General features: G+C 41.6%; 1 protein-coding gene across 1 annotated transcript in view; it reads left to right on the forward strand.

Annotated features, from left to right (window-relative positions):
• Positions 1 to 15347, forward strand: part of MANBA (mannosidase beta) — a gene marked incomplete at its 3' end in the record, with an annotated part of 141013 nt that overhangs the window by 24095 nt on the left and 101571 nt on the right. The window contains exons 3-5 of the mRNA XM_080697738.1: positions 2592 to 2697; positions 3498 to 3668; positions 12380 to 12503. Of these exons, the coding sequence (XP_080553864.1) occupies positions 2592 to 2697; positions 3498 to 3668; positions 12380 to 12503 (401 nt within the window). The remainder of the gene's footprint in view (positions 1 to 2591; positions 2698 to 3497; positions 3669 to 12379; positions 12504 to 15347) is intronic.

Here is a 15347-nt window from a genome sequence, read left to right on the forward strand (position 1 = left end):
TAGTTGCTGAGGCTGGCCTTGATTCCCCTGTCTCAGCCTTTCAAGTACTGGGATGATAGGTGGGACCCACTATGCCCGGCTCAGAATCAAGTCTTTACTTTAGAGTAATTGATACTGTTAGCACTTTTTTGGAGTTTTCTTCTTTTAATTGGTACATTATGATTATCCATAATAGTGGGATTCATTATTACATATTTTACACCTACATATATAATTTGGTTAATTTCAGTCTTTTTTTTTTGTTTTGTTTTGTTTTTTGGTGGTACTAGGGGTTGGAAACCAGGGGCTTTCTACCTCTGGGCTATACTCCCAGACCTATTTTATATTTTATTTTGAAACAGGGTCTTACTAAGTTGCTGAGAGCGTCATTCAGTAGCTGAGGCTGGCTTTGAACCTGAGCGATCCTCCTGTCTCAGCCTCCCAAATGCTGGGATTACAAGCGTGTACCACCACGCCCATCTTAATTTCAATCTTGCTCCTTTTCTTCCCCTCTTCCTTCCCCCACTCCCTTTTTCTAGGGAATTTTTCTTTTATTTTTTTGGTGGTACTGGTGATTGAACCCAGGGGCATTCTACCTCTGACCTCCACTCCCACCCATACTTTTATTTTGAAACAGGGCCTCACTGAGTTGCTGAGGCTGGCCGCCACAAACCTGCAATATACCTGTCTCAGCCTCCTGAATACTGAGATTAGTTTGTGTCACCATGCCTGGCTAAGTTTTTCTTTTGACTCAGACATTTGTACCTGTTACTTGCTTATTTATTTATTTATTTATTTATTTATTTGGTTGGTTTTTGCAGCACTGGGGATGGAACCCAGGGGCATTCTACCTCCAAGTTACACCCCAGGTCTATTTTTTATTCTTTATTTTGAAACAGGGTCTCACTGAGTTGCAGAGGGCCTAAATAGCTGAGGCTGTCTGCGAACTGCGATCCTCCTGTCTCAGCCTCCCGAATGCTGGGATTACAAGCGTGCACCACCATGCCCAGCTGTGTATCTTTTTTTTTTAAACTACAACTTTGTTGAGACATAATTTACATAACATACAATTCACTCACTTTTTTTTTTTTTTTTGTGGTACTGGGGATTGAACCCAGGGACATTCTACCTCTGAGCTACACCTCCAGCCCTACCTATTTTATGTTTTATTTTGAAACAGGGTCTACGTTGCAGAGGGCCTCACTAAGTAGCTAAGGCTGGCCGCGAACCTGCACGCAATCCTACTGTCTGAGGCTCCCAAGTACTGGGATTACAAGTGTGCACCACCATGCCCAGTTTACAATTCACTCATTCAAAGTATAATTCAAGCTGGGCATGGTGTCGCCTATTTGTAATCCTAGCACTTGGGAGGCTGACATAGAAGGATCACAGGTTCAAGACCAGCCTCAGCAATTTATCCAGAATTTCATCAACCTAGCAAGACACTGTTCCAAAAATAAAAAGAGCTGGGGTATTTCCTGGAGGTAGAATGCCTCTGGGTTCTGCCCCCAGTAATAAATAAATAAATGAATAAATGTATAATTCAAGGTGAGCACATGGTGCATGCCTGTAATCCCAGTACTTGAGAGGCTGAAACAAGAGGATCCTAGGTTTGAGGCCAGCTTCAGTAATTTAGCAAGACTCAGCAACCTAGTGTAGCTCAGAGATAGAATGCCACATGGTTTATTCTCCAGTAAAACACACACACACACACACACACACACACACACACACACACACACATTCAATTCAATGGCTTTTAGTCTATTCACAGTATTATTCACAGTATTGTGAACCATCATCACATCGATTGTAGAACACCTTTTCTCACCTCCAAAAGAAAGCCATTAGCAGTCATTGTCCATTCCCTTATGGACCATCCCACCTCAGCCCTAGGCAACCACTCTTTTACTTTCTGTCTCTGTGGCTGTGCCTGATCTTGAAACTTTATACACATTGAATCATAATGTGCATTTCTTTGTGACAAGCTTCCTTTCCTCGGCATAATAATGTTTTCAAAGTTCCCAGTACTTGGGAGGGTGAGATGGGAGAATCTTAAACTTAAAGGTTTTCTTCTTTAAGTTCATCAAGTTCTTTTCTTATGAGATAAACTCTGATAGTACCTGTAATTGTTTGACAGAACTATTGTACTATGTAGTAGGATAGATGGAAAGATTGAAAGTTTTCTCTTTACCCGCTGTGCACTAGGTTTGACTGAAGATCACAGGCTCCCTAAATTTAGAGATAAAATATTTGCTGGAAGGTCTTTGTTAGTGGTTAATGTGTTTTCTTAGTGTCAGTAAATGTAACAGCTTATGGAAACATTTTGTCTGCTATTTAACCTAGTTCTCATTACAAACCAAACCCGAGGGCACTTGGACATTATGTTTTGTTCTTGATTTTATGGTGTTTGATTAGTACATTATGGAGAAAGATAAGCTGACTCACTCAAAATGGAAACATGTTCCATACCCGAAATCTACTAAAACTACCATTTTAAAAATGTGTATTTTCTTTGAAATATTTATTTGTTGAGCTCTTAAACAGTTACAAAAAGATTTTTCCGAGTTAATGTTTTATACATTTTGTTTTAAAAAATTTTTCTTTTTTAGGAAAGCACAAAAAGTAAAATTGATTTTTGATGGAGTCGATACAGTTGCAAAAATCTTGCTCAATAACATCACTGTTGGGAAAACAGACAACATGTTCGTTGGATATGTAAGTACACAATAGCATCAGATTTTCAAACACTCATTCGTGCACGTTTATGTTGCTTTTGTGAACAGAGAAAGGTAAATGCATAATCGGCCAGGAGACCAGTTCAGGCTCTCTGAAGCGCCGGCTCAGTTACTGTGTTTCTCAGTGGCCACATTTGCAGAATGACGGGAGGGAACACTGACATCTTGTAGGGATTACTGTGCGGATTTCATAAGCAAATTCCATGACGTGGTTGGCAAGTCCTTGGCCCTCACGAAGTGTCTGACAGTGCTCTTCCCTTCTCTGTTGTTTGGCGATCAGAGTTTCATAAGAGATGACAATGGACAGAGGACTTTAAAATAAAATGTTTTCAGTCCAGAGTAGTTACATTAAGGGATTGTATCCTGAGCTCCTTTCCCTTCAAGGGTAGATGTTTCAAAACAAAAATAACATCTGACTTTAGAAAGACATGCTCTGCATTCCAGAGAGCCAGGGCATCAGGATGTGTCTAGGAATCCTTGGCAGCCCCAGGCCATGTGCAAATAGCTGGTGTAGACATTCCAGTTCGAAAGATATTTACTCCCCAGATCCATCATTCTGTCAGTAAAAATAGAAGGAGAAATATAGAAACCTGTGATAAGGTGGGAGAATATGCTTAGTTATAGCCAAAAGTAGCACCTGAGTTCTACTATTTTGGAGAGATGCTTTCTTCCAAGGAGGTTCGATATATACTTTTCATGTATTCTAATTTTATTTAAAATTTAGACACAAGACTACTTTGGCATCACAGGGCTGTCATCTGTTCTTTCCCTTTAACTCAGAGCTTTGACATTACTGATGTGGTCAGAGACACCAACACCCTGGAGGTGCGTTTCGAGTCCGCAGTGTCCTATGCAGCCAAGCAGAGCAGTGCTCACAAGGCGTACCCGGTGCCTCCTAAATGCCCTCTGCCTGTGCAGAAGGGTGAGTGCCACGTCAACTTCATCCGAAAGGTAACTGCCTCTCAAGTGAAGGGGCCTCAGCTCTGAGGATGGGATGTGTCAAGAGTACAATGACATTTCAGAAATAGGGGATTTCTTTTCCTGACCCTTCAGTAGGACTTCACAATTGGAAATAAAAGTCAAATGTCAGGCATGGTGGTGCATGCTGTAATCCCAGCATTTGGGAGGCTGAGACAAGAGGATCGCAGTTTGCAGACAGCCTCAGCTACTTAGTGAGACCCTTTGCAAATCAATGAGACCCTGTTTCAAAATAAAGAATAAAAAATAACACTAGGGCTGTAGCTCGGAGGTAATGCCCCTGGGTTCCATCCCCACTACCGGAAAAAAAAAAAAAAGTCAAAATATTATCTAACACTTTGTGGAGGATCCTCATCTGTCTGGTTTTCTTCTGGAAGCATTTTAGAACTTAGGTGACATCAGAAAAAGATTAAAAAATATGAGGCTGATAATGTAGCTTCACCTTTGTTTTATGTGTGTGGTACTGGAGCACTGTACCTCTAGCTATACCCCCAGCCCTATTTTTTTTTTTTTTGGAATAGGGTCTCACTAGGTTGGGAGAGTCTTGCTACTTTGTTTAGGCTGTCCACCAACCTGACATCCTCCTGCCTGATCCTCCCATGTATTAGGATTAAAGGTATGTACCACCACGTCCTGTTCAGTTTAAAAAAATTTTTTTTAATTTTTTATTGGTGCACTGTATTCATACATCATAATGGGATAAAAACTTGTGTAAACATACATGCACACATCGCCCAGTTAGCCCCTACCCAACCCCCACCCCATTCCTTCCCCATCTCTCCTTCCCATGCTTGGCTTAGTGGTTGACATCTAATATTATAGCAATTTATCCAAAATTAACAATGATAATCTCACATAACAGATTCATCTGTCTGATATCAAACTTTTGATCACTTAGAGATAACATTTCAGTATTTCTTTTTGCTTTCTTTCTTACCAGAGGATATTTTTTTCTTTTTTTTTTTTAGGTAAAACTATCATTCATTTTTTTTTTTTCAGAAAAAAATCTATCCTAACATAAAATATGAACTCTAAATACCCAAAACAATCTTGAAAAAGAATAAAGCTAGAAGATGTACATTTTCTGATTTCAAACCTTATAGAGCTACAATAATTGAAACAGTGTAGTACTGCTATAAGGGCAGATATATAAACCAGTGGATTAAAATAAAAAGCCTAGAAATAAATTCTTCCATATATGGTCAAGTTATTTTTGACAAAGTTTCCAAGATCATTTGATGAAGGAAATAATAATCTTTTAATTAAATATTGTTGAAAAATAATAATTACATGAAAAATAATAAGATTGGACCCTTACCTAACACCATATACAAATATTAACTCAAATTAGATAAAAGACCTAAATGTCGATCTTAAGACTATAAAATTTTAGATGAAAACTGGGTCATAACACTTCACAACATTTAAATTGGCAGTGATTTCTTGGATATGATTCCAAAGGTACAGGCAACAAAAGAATAAACAAACTTTCTAAAAAATAAAAAAATATTGGACAATGTAAACAGAGTTAAAAGTTACTGATAGAATGGGATAAAATATTTCCAAATGCTATATCTGAAGGTATATTAATATTCCAAATAGAGATCCTAAAAATTAGCAACAATAAAAGCAAACAATACAAATTAAAAATACAATTTAGAAATGGGTAAAAGACTGAAATAAATAATGAATCTCCAAAGATTTTAACCTATAAACACATGAATATATTCTTCTTTGCTTAGTTGTCTGCTGGATGGAAAATCTTGTTTGTCTGGTTCTAGTGTATATTACCTATTTCTTCTTTGTAGTTAATCTCTTTGAGTATTTTCTTTAGTGCTGGTTTTGAAGACATAAATTCCTTCAGTTTCTGTTTGTCATGGAAGCTTCTTATTTCCCCATCTAATTTGATAGATAGTTTTGCTGGGTAGGAAATTTTTAGCTGGAAGTTGTTTTGTTTCAGCGTTTGGAATATGTTACTCCAAGCCCTTCTGGCTTTCATGACTTGGTTTGGGAAATCTGGAGTGATTCTAATTGGTTTGTCTCTGATTGTCACTTGGCCCTTTGTTTTTGTTGCCTTTAAGATTCTCTGCTTGGGTTCCACATTGGTCATTTTGACAATTATATGATGTGGGGATCCTCTTCTCTGATCCTGTCTAAAGGGAGTTCTATAAGTTTCCTGGACCTGTGTATTGACCTCTTGCTCTATGTTTGGAAAATTTTCTGCTATTATTTCTTTGAAGAGATTATTGATCCTTTTGGTTTCACCTTCTTTTCCCTCCTCTATTCTGATTATTCTTAGGTTAGCTCTCTTAAAATGGGCCCATATTTCTTCAATGTCAGATTCCTGCTGTCTGATTTTTCTTTTCTAAGTTATAAATTATGCATTCATTTTTGGAGTGATCATCTTCTAGGAGCGAGATTCTGTTCTCCATGTGGTCTAATTGATTGTTTATACTTTGAATTGAGGCCTTTACCTCAATGATTGCTTCCTTTATTTCTTTTAGACTCTCTCCAAATTCTTTTCATAAGTCCTGTATTATTTCTACAGTTATATTCCTGATTTGATCTTCTGGAGATCTCTGAATTTTTGTGTTATCAGGTTCTGATAATATAGGGTTGTGGACATTCATTGCTCTATTGTTGTTCCTCTTTCCCAAGATTTCAGAATTTTGTGCCTTCCCTGAGTCACTACAACTTCACTTAGGGTGCTCTGTATGTCGAGTCTGTTGTAATCTCAGCCGCCACTACTCCTTTACTGGGTTGTATCTCAAAGTCTCATACCCAGGAAGTTAATTGAGGCTGCGCAAGACCATGGGGCTGCCGGGCTGAACGGTTTCCCATGGGGAGCTGGACTAGGGTGTGGTATCTCTGCCACCACTACTCCTTCACTGGGTTGGACTGCAAAATATCCAACCCAAGGAAATTATCAAAGCTATGCAAGTCCCTGGGAGTGCAGTACAGAGATTTCTCCTTTAGGGGCCACAATTTCACTCATGGTTATTGTGTGCGCAGATCTGGAGCTGTGGCGGGGTAGGGTGAACTCCTTGTTTCTGCTGGCAATATGGCGCCGCTGTCACCACTGTCACGCCCTCGGCCGTGAGGCTGGCGTATTTCTTTCCTGGTTTTGAGCTCCGTTCTGAGTCCCTGGAAGGCGTGATGAGCTTGGCCACTGGGAGTTTTAGACGTTCATTGCGCTGAAAGAACTGCTGAATTACACCCAAATGATCTGCAGCTGCTCACCTCAGCTCCTTGTTTACCTTTCCAATCTGGATCCTGGTGCTGTGAGGGAAGATGGGGCCGGCGCGGCTCCGCTGCTGCATTGTGGGCTTGATTTCTGGTCTCTGGTTGTTTTTCTATACTTTTTTTTCTCTGTCCCTTGTGTTTACATTTTTTTTAATTTCTCTGCTGATGGTGTTTTCTGGCTATGAAAAGCACTGATTTTGTGGCAACAGAGACCAAGTTTTAGCAGGACTCGTAAACGCTGCTTCTCTCAGTCACCATCTTCCCGGAAGTCTAAAAAATTTATTTATTTTTGGTACTGGAAATGGAACTCAAAGGGTTTTCTTCTTCTGGCTACATACCTAGACCTATTTTTATATTTTATTTGGAAACAGGGTCTCACTAAATTGCTAAGAGCCTCATTAAATAGCTGAGGCTGGCTTTGAACCTGTGTGATCCTCCTGTCTCAGCCTCCCCAAATACTGGGATTACAAGCATGTGCCACTACATCCAGCTTCAGTTATTTTAAAAAATTTAAATTTATCGACCAGGCGTGGTGGCACATGCTTGTAATCCCCGCACTTGGGAGGCGGAGACAGGAGGATCATGCAGGTGCGAAGCCAGCCTTGCTGGCTTAAGAGACCCTGTTTCCAAATAAGAAAAGTATAAAAAAAAAGGTCTTGGAGTGTAGCCGGAGGTAGAAGGGTTTCCAGGAACCCCAGTACCACCACCAAAAAAACAAAAAAAAAAATTAGATTTATCAAACTTTTAACTAAATGCAAAGATTTATTAATGATTATTGTGACTTGGCAGGCTTTACAGTATTTTGAGGCTTTACACTATGTTAGGGCATTTTAATTAATTACAGGTTTCAATAAAATTTAATAAAATGATCACAAAATCCACAAAGGTGATTATTTTTCTTTGAATCTTATTCCTGTCTAGAGGATTTGAATTTATCCTAATACATGATTGTATTACTATTTTATGTGGCATTCATTTTTATTTTATTTTACATTTGGTACTGGGGATTGAGCCCAGGAGCATTCTACCTCTGAGTTATACCTCCAGCCCTTTTTATTGGTTTTTATTTGGAAATAGATTCTTGATAAGTTACTGAGGGTCTTGCTCTGTTGCTGAAGCTGCTGAAACTGGCCTCGAACCTGTGATCATCCTGTCTCAGCCTCTCAAGTCCTGGGATTATGGGTGTGTAACACTATGATCAGCTGCGGCATTTATTTATTTTTTTTTAATTTAAATTTTTTTTTTGCAGGTCTGGGGATGGAACCCAGGGGCATTTGACCTCCAAGCTACAGCCCCTGCCCTATTTTTTATTCTTTATTTTGAAACCGGGTCTCATTGAGTTGCAGAGGGCCTCACTAAGTAGCTGAGGCTGTCCGGGAACTGCGATCCTCCGGTCTCAGCCTCCCGACTGCTGGGATTACAAGCGTGTGCCACCACGCCCGGCTGGCATTAGTTTTTAAGAAAATAATGTTACTGTCCTTCGCCAGGTGTTTGGCCATTTCTCCCTCTCAGCACAGATGTCTTCTTGTCTCTGCTTCCTCCGCTGCTCAGTTTAGATGGTGGCCGCCAACTTCTCTGTCCCCCCTCACCATTGTACGCCACATTTTCTTGGTTTCTCACATCTCTGGCTATTTCTTCTAAGTCTATATCCAGTCTCCTTCTCTTGAAAGTTGTATTATTCAAGTCCCTCTCTGTTATAGACGCTGCTTTTCTCCTTTTATTTTAAATATTCTCTAGGTTACCTCATTTATCTCATTAATAACCAGTTGACTTAAAACATAAAAAAGCCAATTAACTTGTATCTTCAGCCCAACCTCGCTTCAATTCCAGACCTTAGACTCAAATTCTATTTGGCATTGTCTTTTGCCTGATTCACAGGGACTTAAAGCTTTATGCATCCAACGCTGCACACTGTAATCCAAACCCTTTTGCATGGGTTCCTGTTTTACTGAGTGCAATACTATCCACAGCAGTTGCTCAAGTCAGGAGCCTAAGAGTTATTCTTGGTACCTCACTGCATTACTAAGTCCTTTTTTTTTTTTCCCCGTTACTGGAGATGGAACCCAGGGGAATTGTACCTCTGAGTTACACCCCCCAGCCCTATTTTTTTAGTCTTTTCTTTATTTTTTTATTATTATTATTATTATTATTATTATTATTATTATTATTATTATTTGGTGGTACTGGGGTTCCTGGAAACCCTTCTACCTCTGGGCTACACTCCCAGACCTATTTTTTTAGTCTTTTCTTTATTTTAGTTTTTATTATTATTATTATTATTATTATTATTATTATTATTATTTGGTGGTACTGGGGTTCCTGGAAACCCTTCTACCTCTGGGCTACACTCCCAGACCTATTTTTTTAGTCTTTTCTTTATTTTAGTTTTTATTATTATTATTATTATTATTATTATTATTATTATTATTATTTGGTGGTACTGGGGTTCCTGGAAACCCTTCTACCTCTGGGCTACACTCCCAGACCTATTTTATACTTTTTATTTGGAAACAGGGTCTCTTAAGCCAGCGCGGCTGGCTTTGAACCTGCGCGATTATCCTGTCTCTGCCTCCCAAGTGCAGGGATCACAAGCGTGCACCACCACGCCCGGCTTTTCTTTATTTTTTGAAACAGGGTCTCACTGAGTTGCGAAGGCCTCGCTAAGTAGCTGAGGCTGGCCATGAACCTCGATCCTCTGGTCTCTGACTCCCAAATACTGGGATTACAAGCATGAGCCACTACGCTTGGCCTACTAAGTCCTTTTAATGATATGAATGTTACTTCTTCAACAGTTCTTAAATCTATCCATTTCTACTACTTTATCTTGAGTTCAGTGCTGGGATTAAACCCAGGAAGGCAGGGGGGGGGGAGGTTCTACTTCTAGGCTACATGCTTTCTTTCTTTCTTTCTTTCTTTCTTTCTTTCTTTCTTTCTTTCTTTCTTTCTTTATTTTATTTGTGGTACTGGGGATTGAATCCAAGGGTATTTTACACCTCCAGCCCTATTTTTTTTTTTTTTTGAGACAGGTCTTATTAATTTGCTGAGAACCTCACTAAATTGCTGAGGATAGACCTGAACCTTCAATCTTTCTGCCTCAGCCTCCCAAGTACTGGGATTATAGGCACGAACTCCTACTATCCAAGTTATTCTTTTATTTTGAAACAGGATCTTACTAAATTGCTGAGGCTGGCCTCACACTTGTAATCCTTCTGTCTCAGCCTCCCAGGTACTGGGACTACAGGTAGGTACCACCACACCTGACAAGTTCAGTTATTTTCTTGCATGAAATACTGCCCTGGTCCCCTAACTGACATCCCCACATCGGCACTTGCCTTCTTCTAATGAATTGTCCACAGAGCAGCTAGAATGGTCTTTTCAGACACAACTGATCACAGCACTGCTCACAGCTCAACACCATTCCTCCTTGCCTGTAGGCTCAGCCAGTAGCTCTTCCTCTGTGGCCCTGCCCGCTTCCCCAGGCGTCTCCTGCCTCTTCCCACTGCGGCTCTTCACCTCCTGGGACACATCCTGTCGTCTTGCACCTCGGACCTTTGCAAGCAAAGTTCCTTCTCAAAGGAGTGCTCTGCTTCCTTTTCACCTAATCCTGGTGGATAACTGATACTCACTTTGTAGTTCTCCAATAAGAGTCTGTTTTCTTTTTTAAGGAACTGTACCTTGAGCCCCACTGCCTGTCCTCTGGCTGTACATTCCCTATTTTCTTTGTGAAACTTCTTAAGCTTGTAATATTTTCTCAACACCTGCATTTCTTGCTCTTCTATGAGCATTTCAAGTGGGAGGACCTTTGAATTCACACTTAGGGAGATAGGGATCTGGCTAGAGATAAAAAAAAGACTATTTATAGTACCTTTATCTTTCCATATTGTTACTCATTCTTTACAGTAACTTCATTTAGTTTGGTCCAGAGATGTTCTGGAGAAGTTTATGAAGAGTAACTATTGGAGCCAGGCACAGTGGCGCATGCTTGTAATTCCAGGACAGGAGGATATCAGGTTCTTGGCCAGCCTCAGCTACTTAGTGAGGCCTTCTGCAACTTAGTGAGACCCTGTTTCAAAATAAAGAATAGCAAATAGGGCTAGGCTCAGAGGTAGAATGGAGCTCAGAGGTAGAATGCCCCGGGTTTCAATCCCCAGTACTGCAAAAAAAAAAAAAAAAAAAAAAAAAAAGTGTAACTATTTTATTGCTTTACTGTTATCAGCTTTTGAAGTATAAAGATACAGCTCTTCACAAAAGGATCTTATATTCTTAGAACATTTCTGCTAAGTTGAACTACGTGGTACAAGTTGATATATTGGTTATTGTAATAGCTGTCGACATGTGGGCACTGGTCCTCATGGTCTCTGTCCCCCAGGACCCAGAGCACAGCGCCTTGGGTGCCTCCAGCTCGGGGTCTGCCCCCAGGTGGCAGCCAGGGAGCCCGGGGCCTCTGTCGTCTAAGCCTGCCTTGGCCGATGGGTCTCTAAGCTGGTTCCTGGTCACTGGCAGGCCTCTCGTGTGGGTGTCCCCGTGGTGGCACTGCTCCAGGACAGCAGCTGGTGTTTCCTGGGCCAGAAGAGAGCAGGAGACAGTGCCTGAACAGAAGGCTCAGTGTTTTGTAACCTAATTTTGGAAGTGACGTCACTTCTGCACTGTTCTATTGGTTAGAAGTGAGTCTCTAGATCCAGCACATACTGAAGGGAGGGGACTGCCCAGGGACAGGAGTGCCAAAGTAGGGGGACTAGAAACTGCAGGGCCTGTATGTGTGCACACGCGCACCCCCATTTTATGGCCCCATTCCCCCCGCCCCCAACATTCATATCTTGAATTCCTAACCTCCAGTACTTCAGAATGTAATTGTTTTTGGAGATAAAGCCTTTAATAAGATGATTAAGTGAAAACAAGGTGGTTAGGGTGGCCCTCATCTAATATGACTGCAATTGCTAGATGAAGAGAAATTTTGGACATCAGAGAGAGACACCAGGGATGTTCAAGTACAGAAAAAGAACATGTAAGGACACATCAAGAAGGTAGCTATGCCAGGTGGGGTGATGCAGGCCTGGAGTCCCAGGACTTGGAGGCTGAGACAGGAAGATCGCAGGTTCAAGGCTAGCCTGAGCCATTTAGTGAGACCCTGTTTCAAAATAAAAGGTGAAGTATGGCTGGAGTGTACCTGGGAGGTAGAACGCTTACGGGTGCAATCCCCAGCACGAAGAAAAGGCATCTACCTGCGAGGAAAGGAGAGAAGGCTCATAGGAGACCAGGCGCTGACCTCCCAAACTGTGAGAAGATACATTTCATTGCTAATATCACCCAGCTTGTGGTGTTTTGTTTTGGCAGCTTTAGCAAACTCTGATAAACATTTGTAATATTTTAAGATACATTTTTTTAATGGTTAAATTTCAGAATAATCAGAAAGTGTTTACTTTTTTCCCTTGAAACCACAGGAGCAGTGTTCCTTTAGTTGGGACTGGGGGCCTTCCTTTCCCACCCAGGGAATCTGGAGAGATGTTAGAATTGAAACTTATGATATTTGTCATCTAAATTACTTCACGTTTACTCCAATATATGGTAAGTTAAGCATTGTGATTTCCTTTCTTCCTTCTTTTTTCCTTCCTTTCTTTGTTTTTGTCTCTGTGGAGCTGGGGACTGAACCCAGGGTCATTCTACCTCTGAGCTACACCCCCACCCTTTTTATTTTTATTTTATTTATTTTTTATTTATTTGTTTGTTTGTTCATTTATTTATTGGTGGTACTGGGGGTGGAACCCAGAGGCTTTCTACCTCCGGGCTATACTCCCAGACCTTTTTATATTTTATTTTAAAACAGGGTCTCACTAAGTTGCTGAGAGCCTCACTAAGTAGCTGAGGCTGGCTTCGAACCTGTGCAATCCTCCTGTCTCAGCCTCCCAAGCGCGGGCGTATACCACCATGCCCAGCTTATTTTTATTTTTTTAAAATGTGTATTTATTTTTATGTTTTAGAGTTTTAAGGTTTTTTTTTTTTTATGGTACTGGGGGTGGAACTCAGAGGCTTTCTACCTCGGGGCTATACTCCCAGACCTATTTTCCATTTTATTTGGTAACAGGGTCTCACTAAGTTGCTGAGAGCCTCACTAAGTAGCTGAGGCTGGCTTCGAACCTGTGCGATCCTCCTATCCCAGCCTTCCAAGCACTGGGATTAAAGTCATTAGCCACCATGCCTGGCCTATTTTTATTTTTTCGATACAAGATTTTGCTAGGTTGCTGAGAGTCTTGCTGCAGTGCTGAGGCTATACTCAAACCTTAATCCTCTGTCTCAGCTTCCCAAATACTGGTATCACAGGCATGGATACTATACCTAGTAACTTACTTTATTTATTTATTTATTTATTTATTTATTTATTTATTTATTGTTGGTACTGGGGTTCCTGGAAACCTTTTCTTCTACCTCCGGGCTACACTCCCAGACCTATTTTATATTTTTATTTGGAAACAGGGTCTCTTAAGCCAGCGAGGCTGGCTTCGAACCTGCGTGATCCTCCTGTCTCCGCCTCCCAAGCGCGGGGATTACAAGTGTGTGCCACCACGCCCGGCATGAGTTCTCATTTTGAGTCTCTTTATTCTAAAAATTGAGTAAGCTGGGTGTGGTGGCGCACGCTTGTATCCTAGTGCTTGGGAGGGAGGCTGAGACAGGAGGATCCCACACGTTTGAAGCCAGCCTCAGCAACTTAGTGAGGCTCTCAGAAACTTAGTGAAGGGAGCCGGGCGTGGTGGCGCACGCTTGTAATCCCCGCGCTTGGGAGGCTGAGACAGGAGGATCGCACAGGTTCAAATTAGTGAGACCCTGTTTCCAAAAAAAAAAAAAAAAAAAGGTCTGGGAGTATAGCCCAGAGGTAGAAAGCCTCTGGGTTCCACCCCCAGTACCACCAAAAGAAAAAAAAAAAAGAAACTTAGTGAAACCTTGTTTCCAAATAAAGTATAAAATAGGTCTGGGAGTATAACCCAGAGATAGAAAAGCCCCTGGGTTCCACCCCGCAGTACCACACACACACACACAAAATTGAGCAAATAATTTGAATATGTAGACATATTTCTCAGACTTAGTTAAATTTGTGTGTGTGTGTGTGTGTGTGTGTGTGTGTGTGTGTGTGCTACTGAGGATTGAATTTAGGGGCATCCTACTCCTGAGCTACACCCCCAGCTCTTAGACTATTTTTATTTTATTTCTTAGACTATTTTTTATTTTGAAACAGGGTATCACTAAGTTGCAGAGGGTTTCTGGAACTCATTACCCAACTTGTATCAAGGCTAGACAGGTGCTCAGGGCATAAGTCCTCCACTCGTTTGGAGGTTCGACTTCCCATAATTGGTTCGCGGGTGAAAATGAAGAACAGGAAACAGGCATCTCCATTTTCCTGATCAATCGTTCAGAAACTGGGGTTAAGAGATCGGGAAAGATGTCTCAATCCCTTCTCAAAAACCAGAGGGTGGCCAGGCATCATGACGCACGCTTGTAATCCCCGCGCTTGGGAGGCGGAGACAGGAGGATCATGCAGGTTCGATGCCAGCCGTGCTCGTTTAAGAGACCCTGTTTCCAAATAAAAAGTATAAAAATAGGTCTGGGAGTGTAGCCCGGAAGTAGAAGGGTTTCCAGGAACCCTAGTACCACCAAAATAAAACAAAACAAAACAAAACACTGGAGGGTGGTCCCGGTGGACCCAGGGACAGTGGGTCACCAAGTGCTTAGATGTCAGGGTCCCAGTGGACTGGAAGACCCAAGTCCGGAACCCGCTAACCAAGGGAAGCGGAGGAAGTTTACCCTGTTTGAAGATCTCTGCAGGATGCAGAAGCACTGAGCTGGAACAGTGGTGGCAGGCACGCAGCTGTGGGTTGCACGGCAAGGTCTGAGTATGTCTCGTGGCACCTGTAGTCTCCTGATATCTCCACTTCTGGTTTCCGGAGTTCCGCCTCCTGTTCCCATTGCAAGATCACGTGGGGGAGGGGAGGGACCCAACTTATCATCAACCTCCGAGCTATACACCCAGCCCTATTTTCTTTTAGTCTTTTTATTTTTTTGAAACAGGGTCTCACTGAGTTGTGAAGGGCCTTGCTAAGTAGCTGAGGCTGTCCTTGAACCACAATCCTCCAGTCTCTGCTTCTCCTCTCGAATGCTGGGATTACTAGCCTGCACTGTCATGCCCGGCCTAAGCATTCTTTCTTGAAGGGACTGACATGTGGGCTTGTGCTCTTTCTGCTGCCTCTGTGGTCACTTTCAGAGTCAGATTCCTGGTTTGCTCCAGGCCCTAGAATGGTTTTCTGGAACCCCACATTGTCTCCAAAGCTAAGGGCAGTCCTCTGAATTAACTGGAAGGCAAAGACTACACAGAGAAAGTTTTGTAATGCAAAGAATACATCTTTTTCCATGTGATGGATT

The sequence above is a fragment of the Muscardinus avellanarius genome (assembly GCF_963383645.1).
Source record: "Muscardinus avellanarius genome assembly, chromosome: 6".
Classification (NCBI taxonomy): domain Eukaryota; kingdom Metazoa; phylum Chordata; class Mammalia; order Rodentia; family Gliridae; genus Muscardinus; species Muscardinus avellanarius.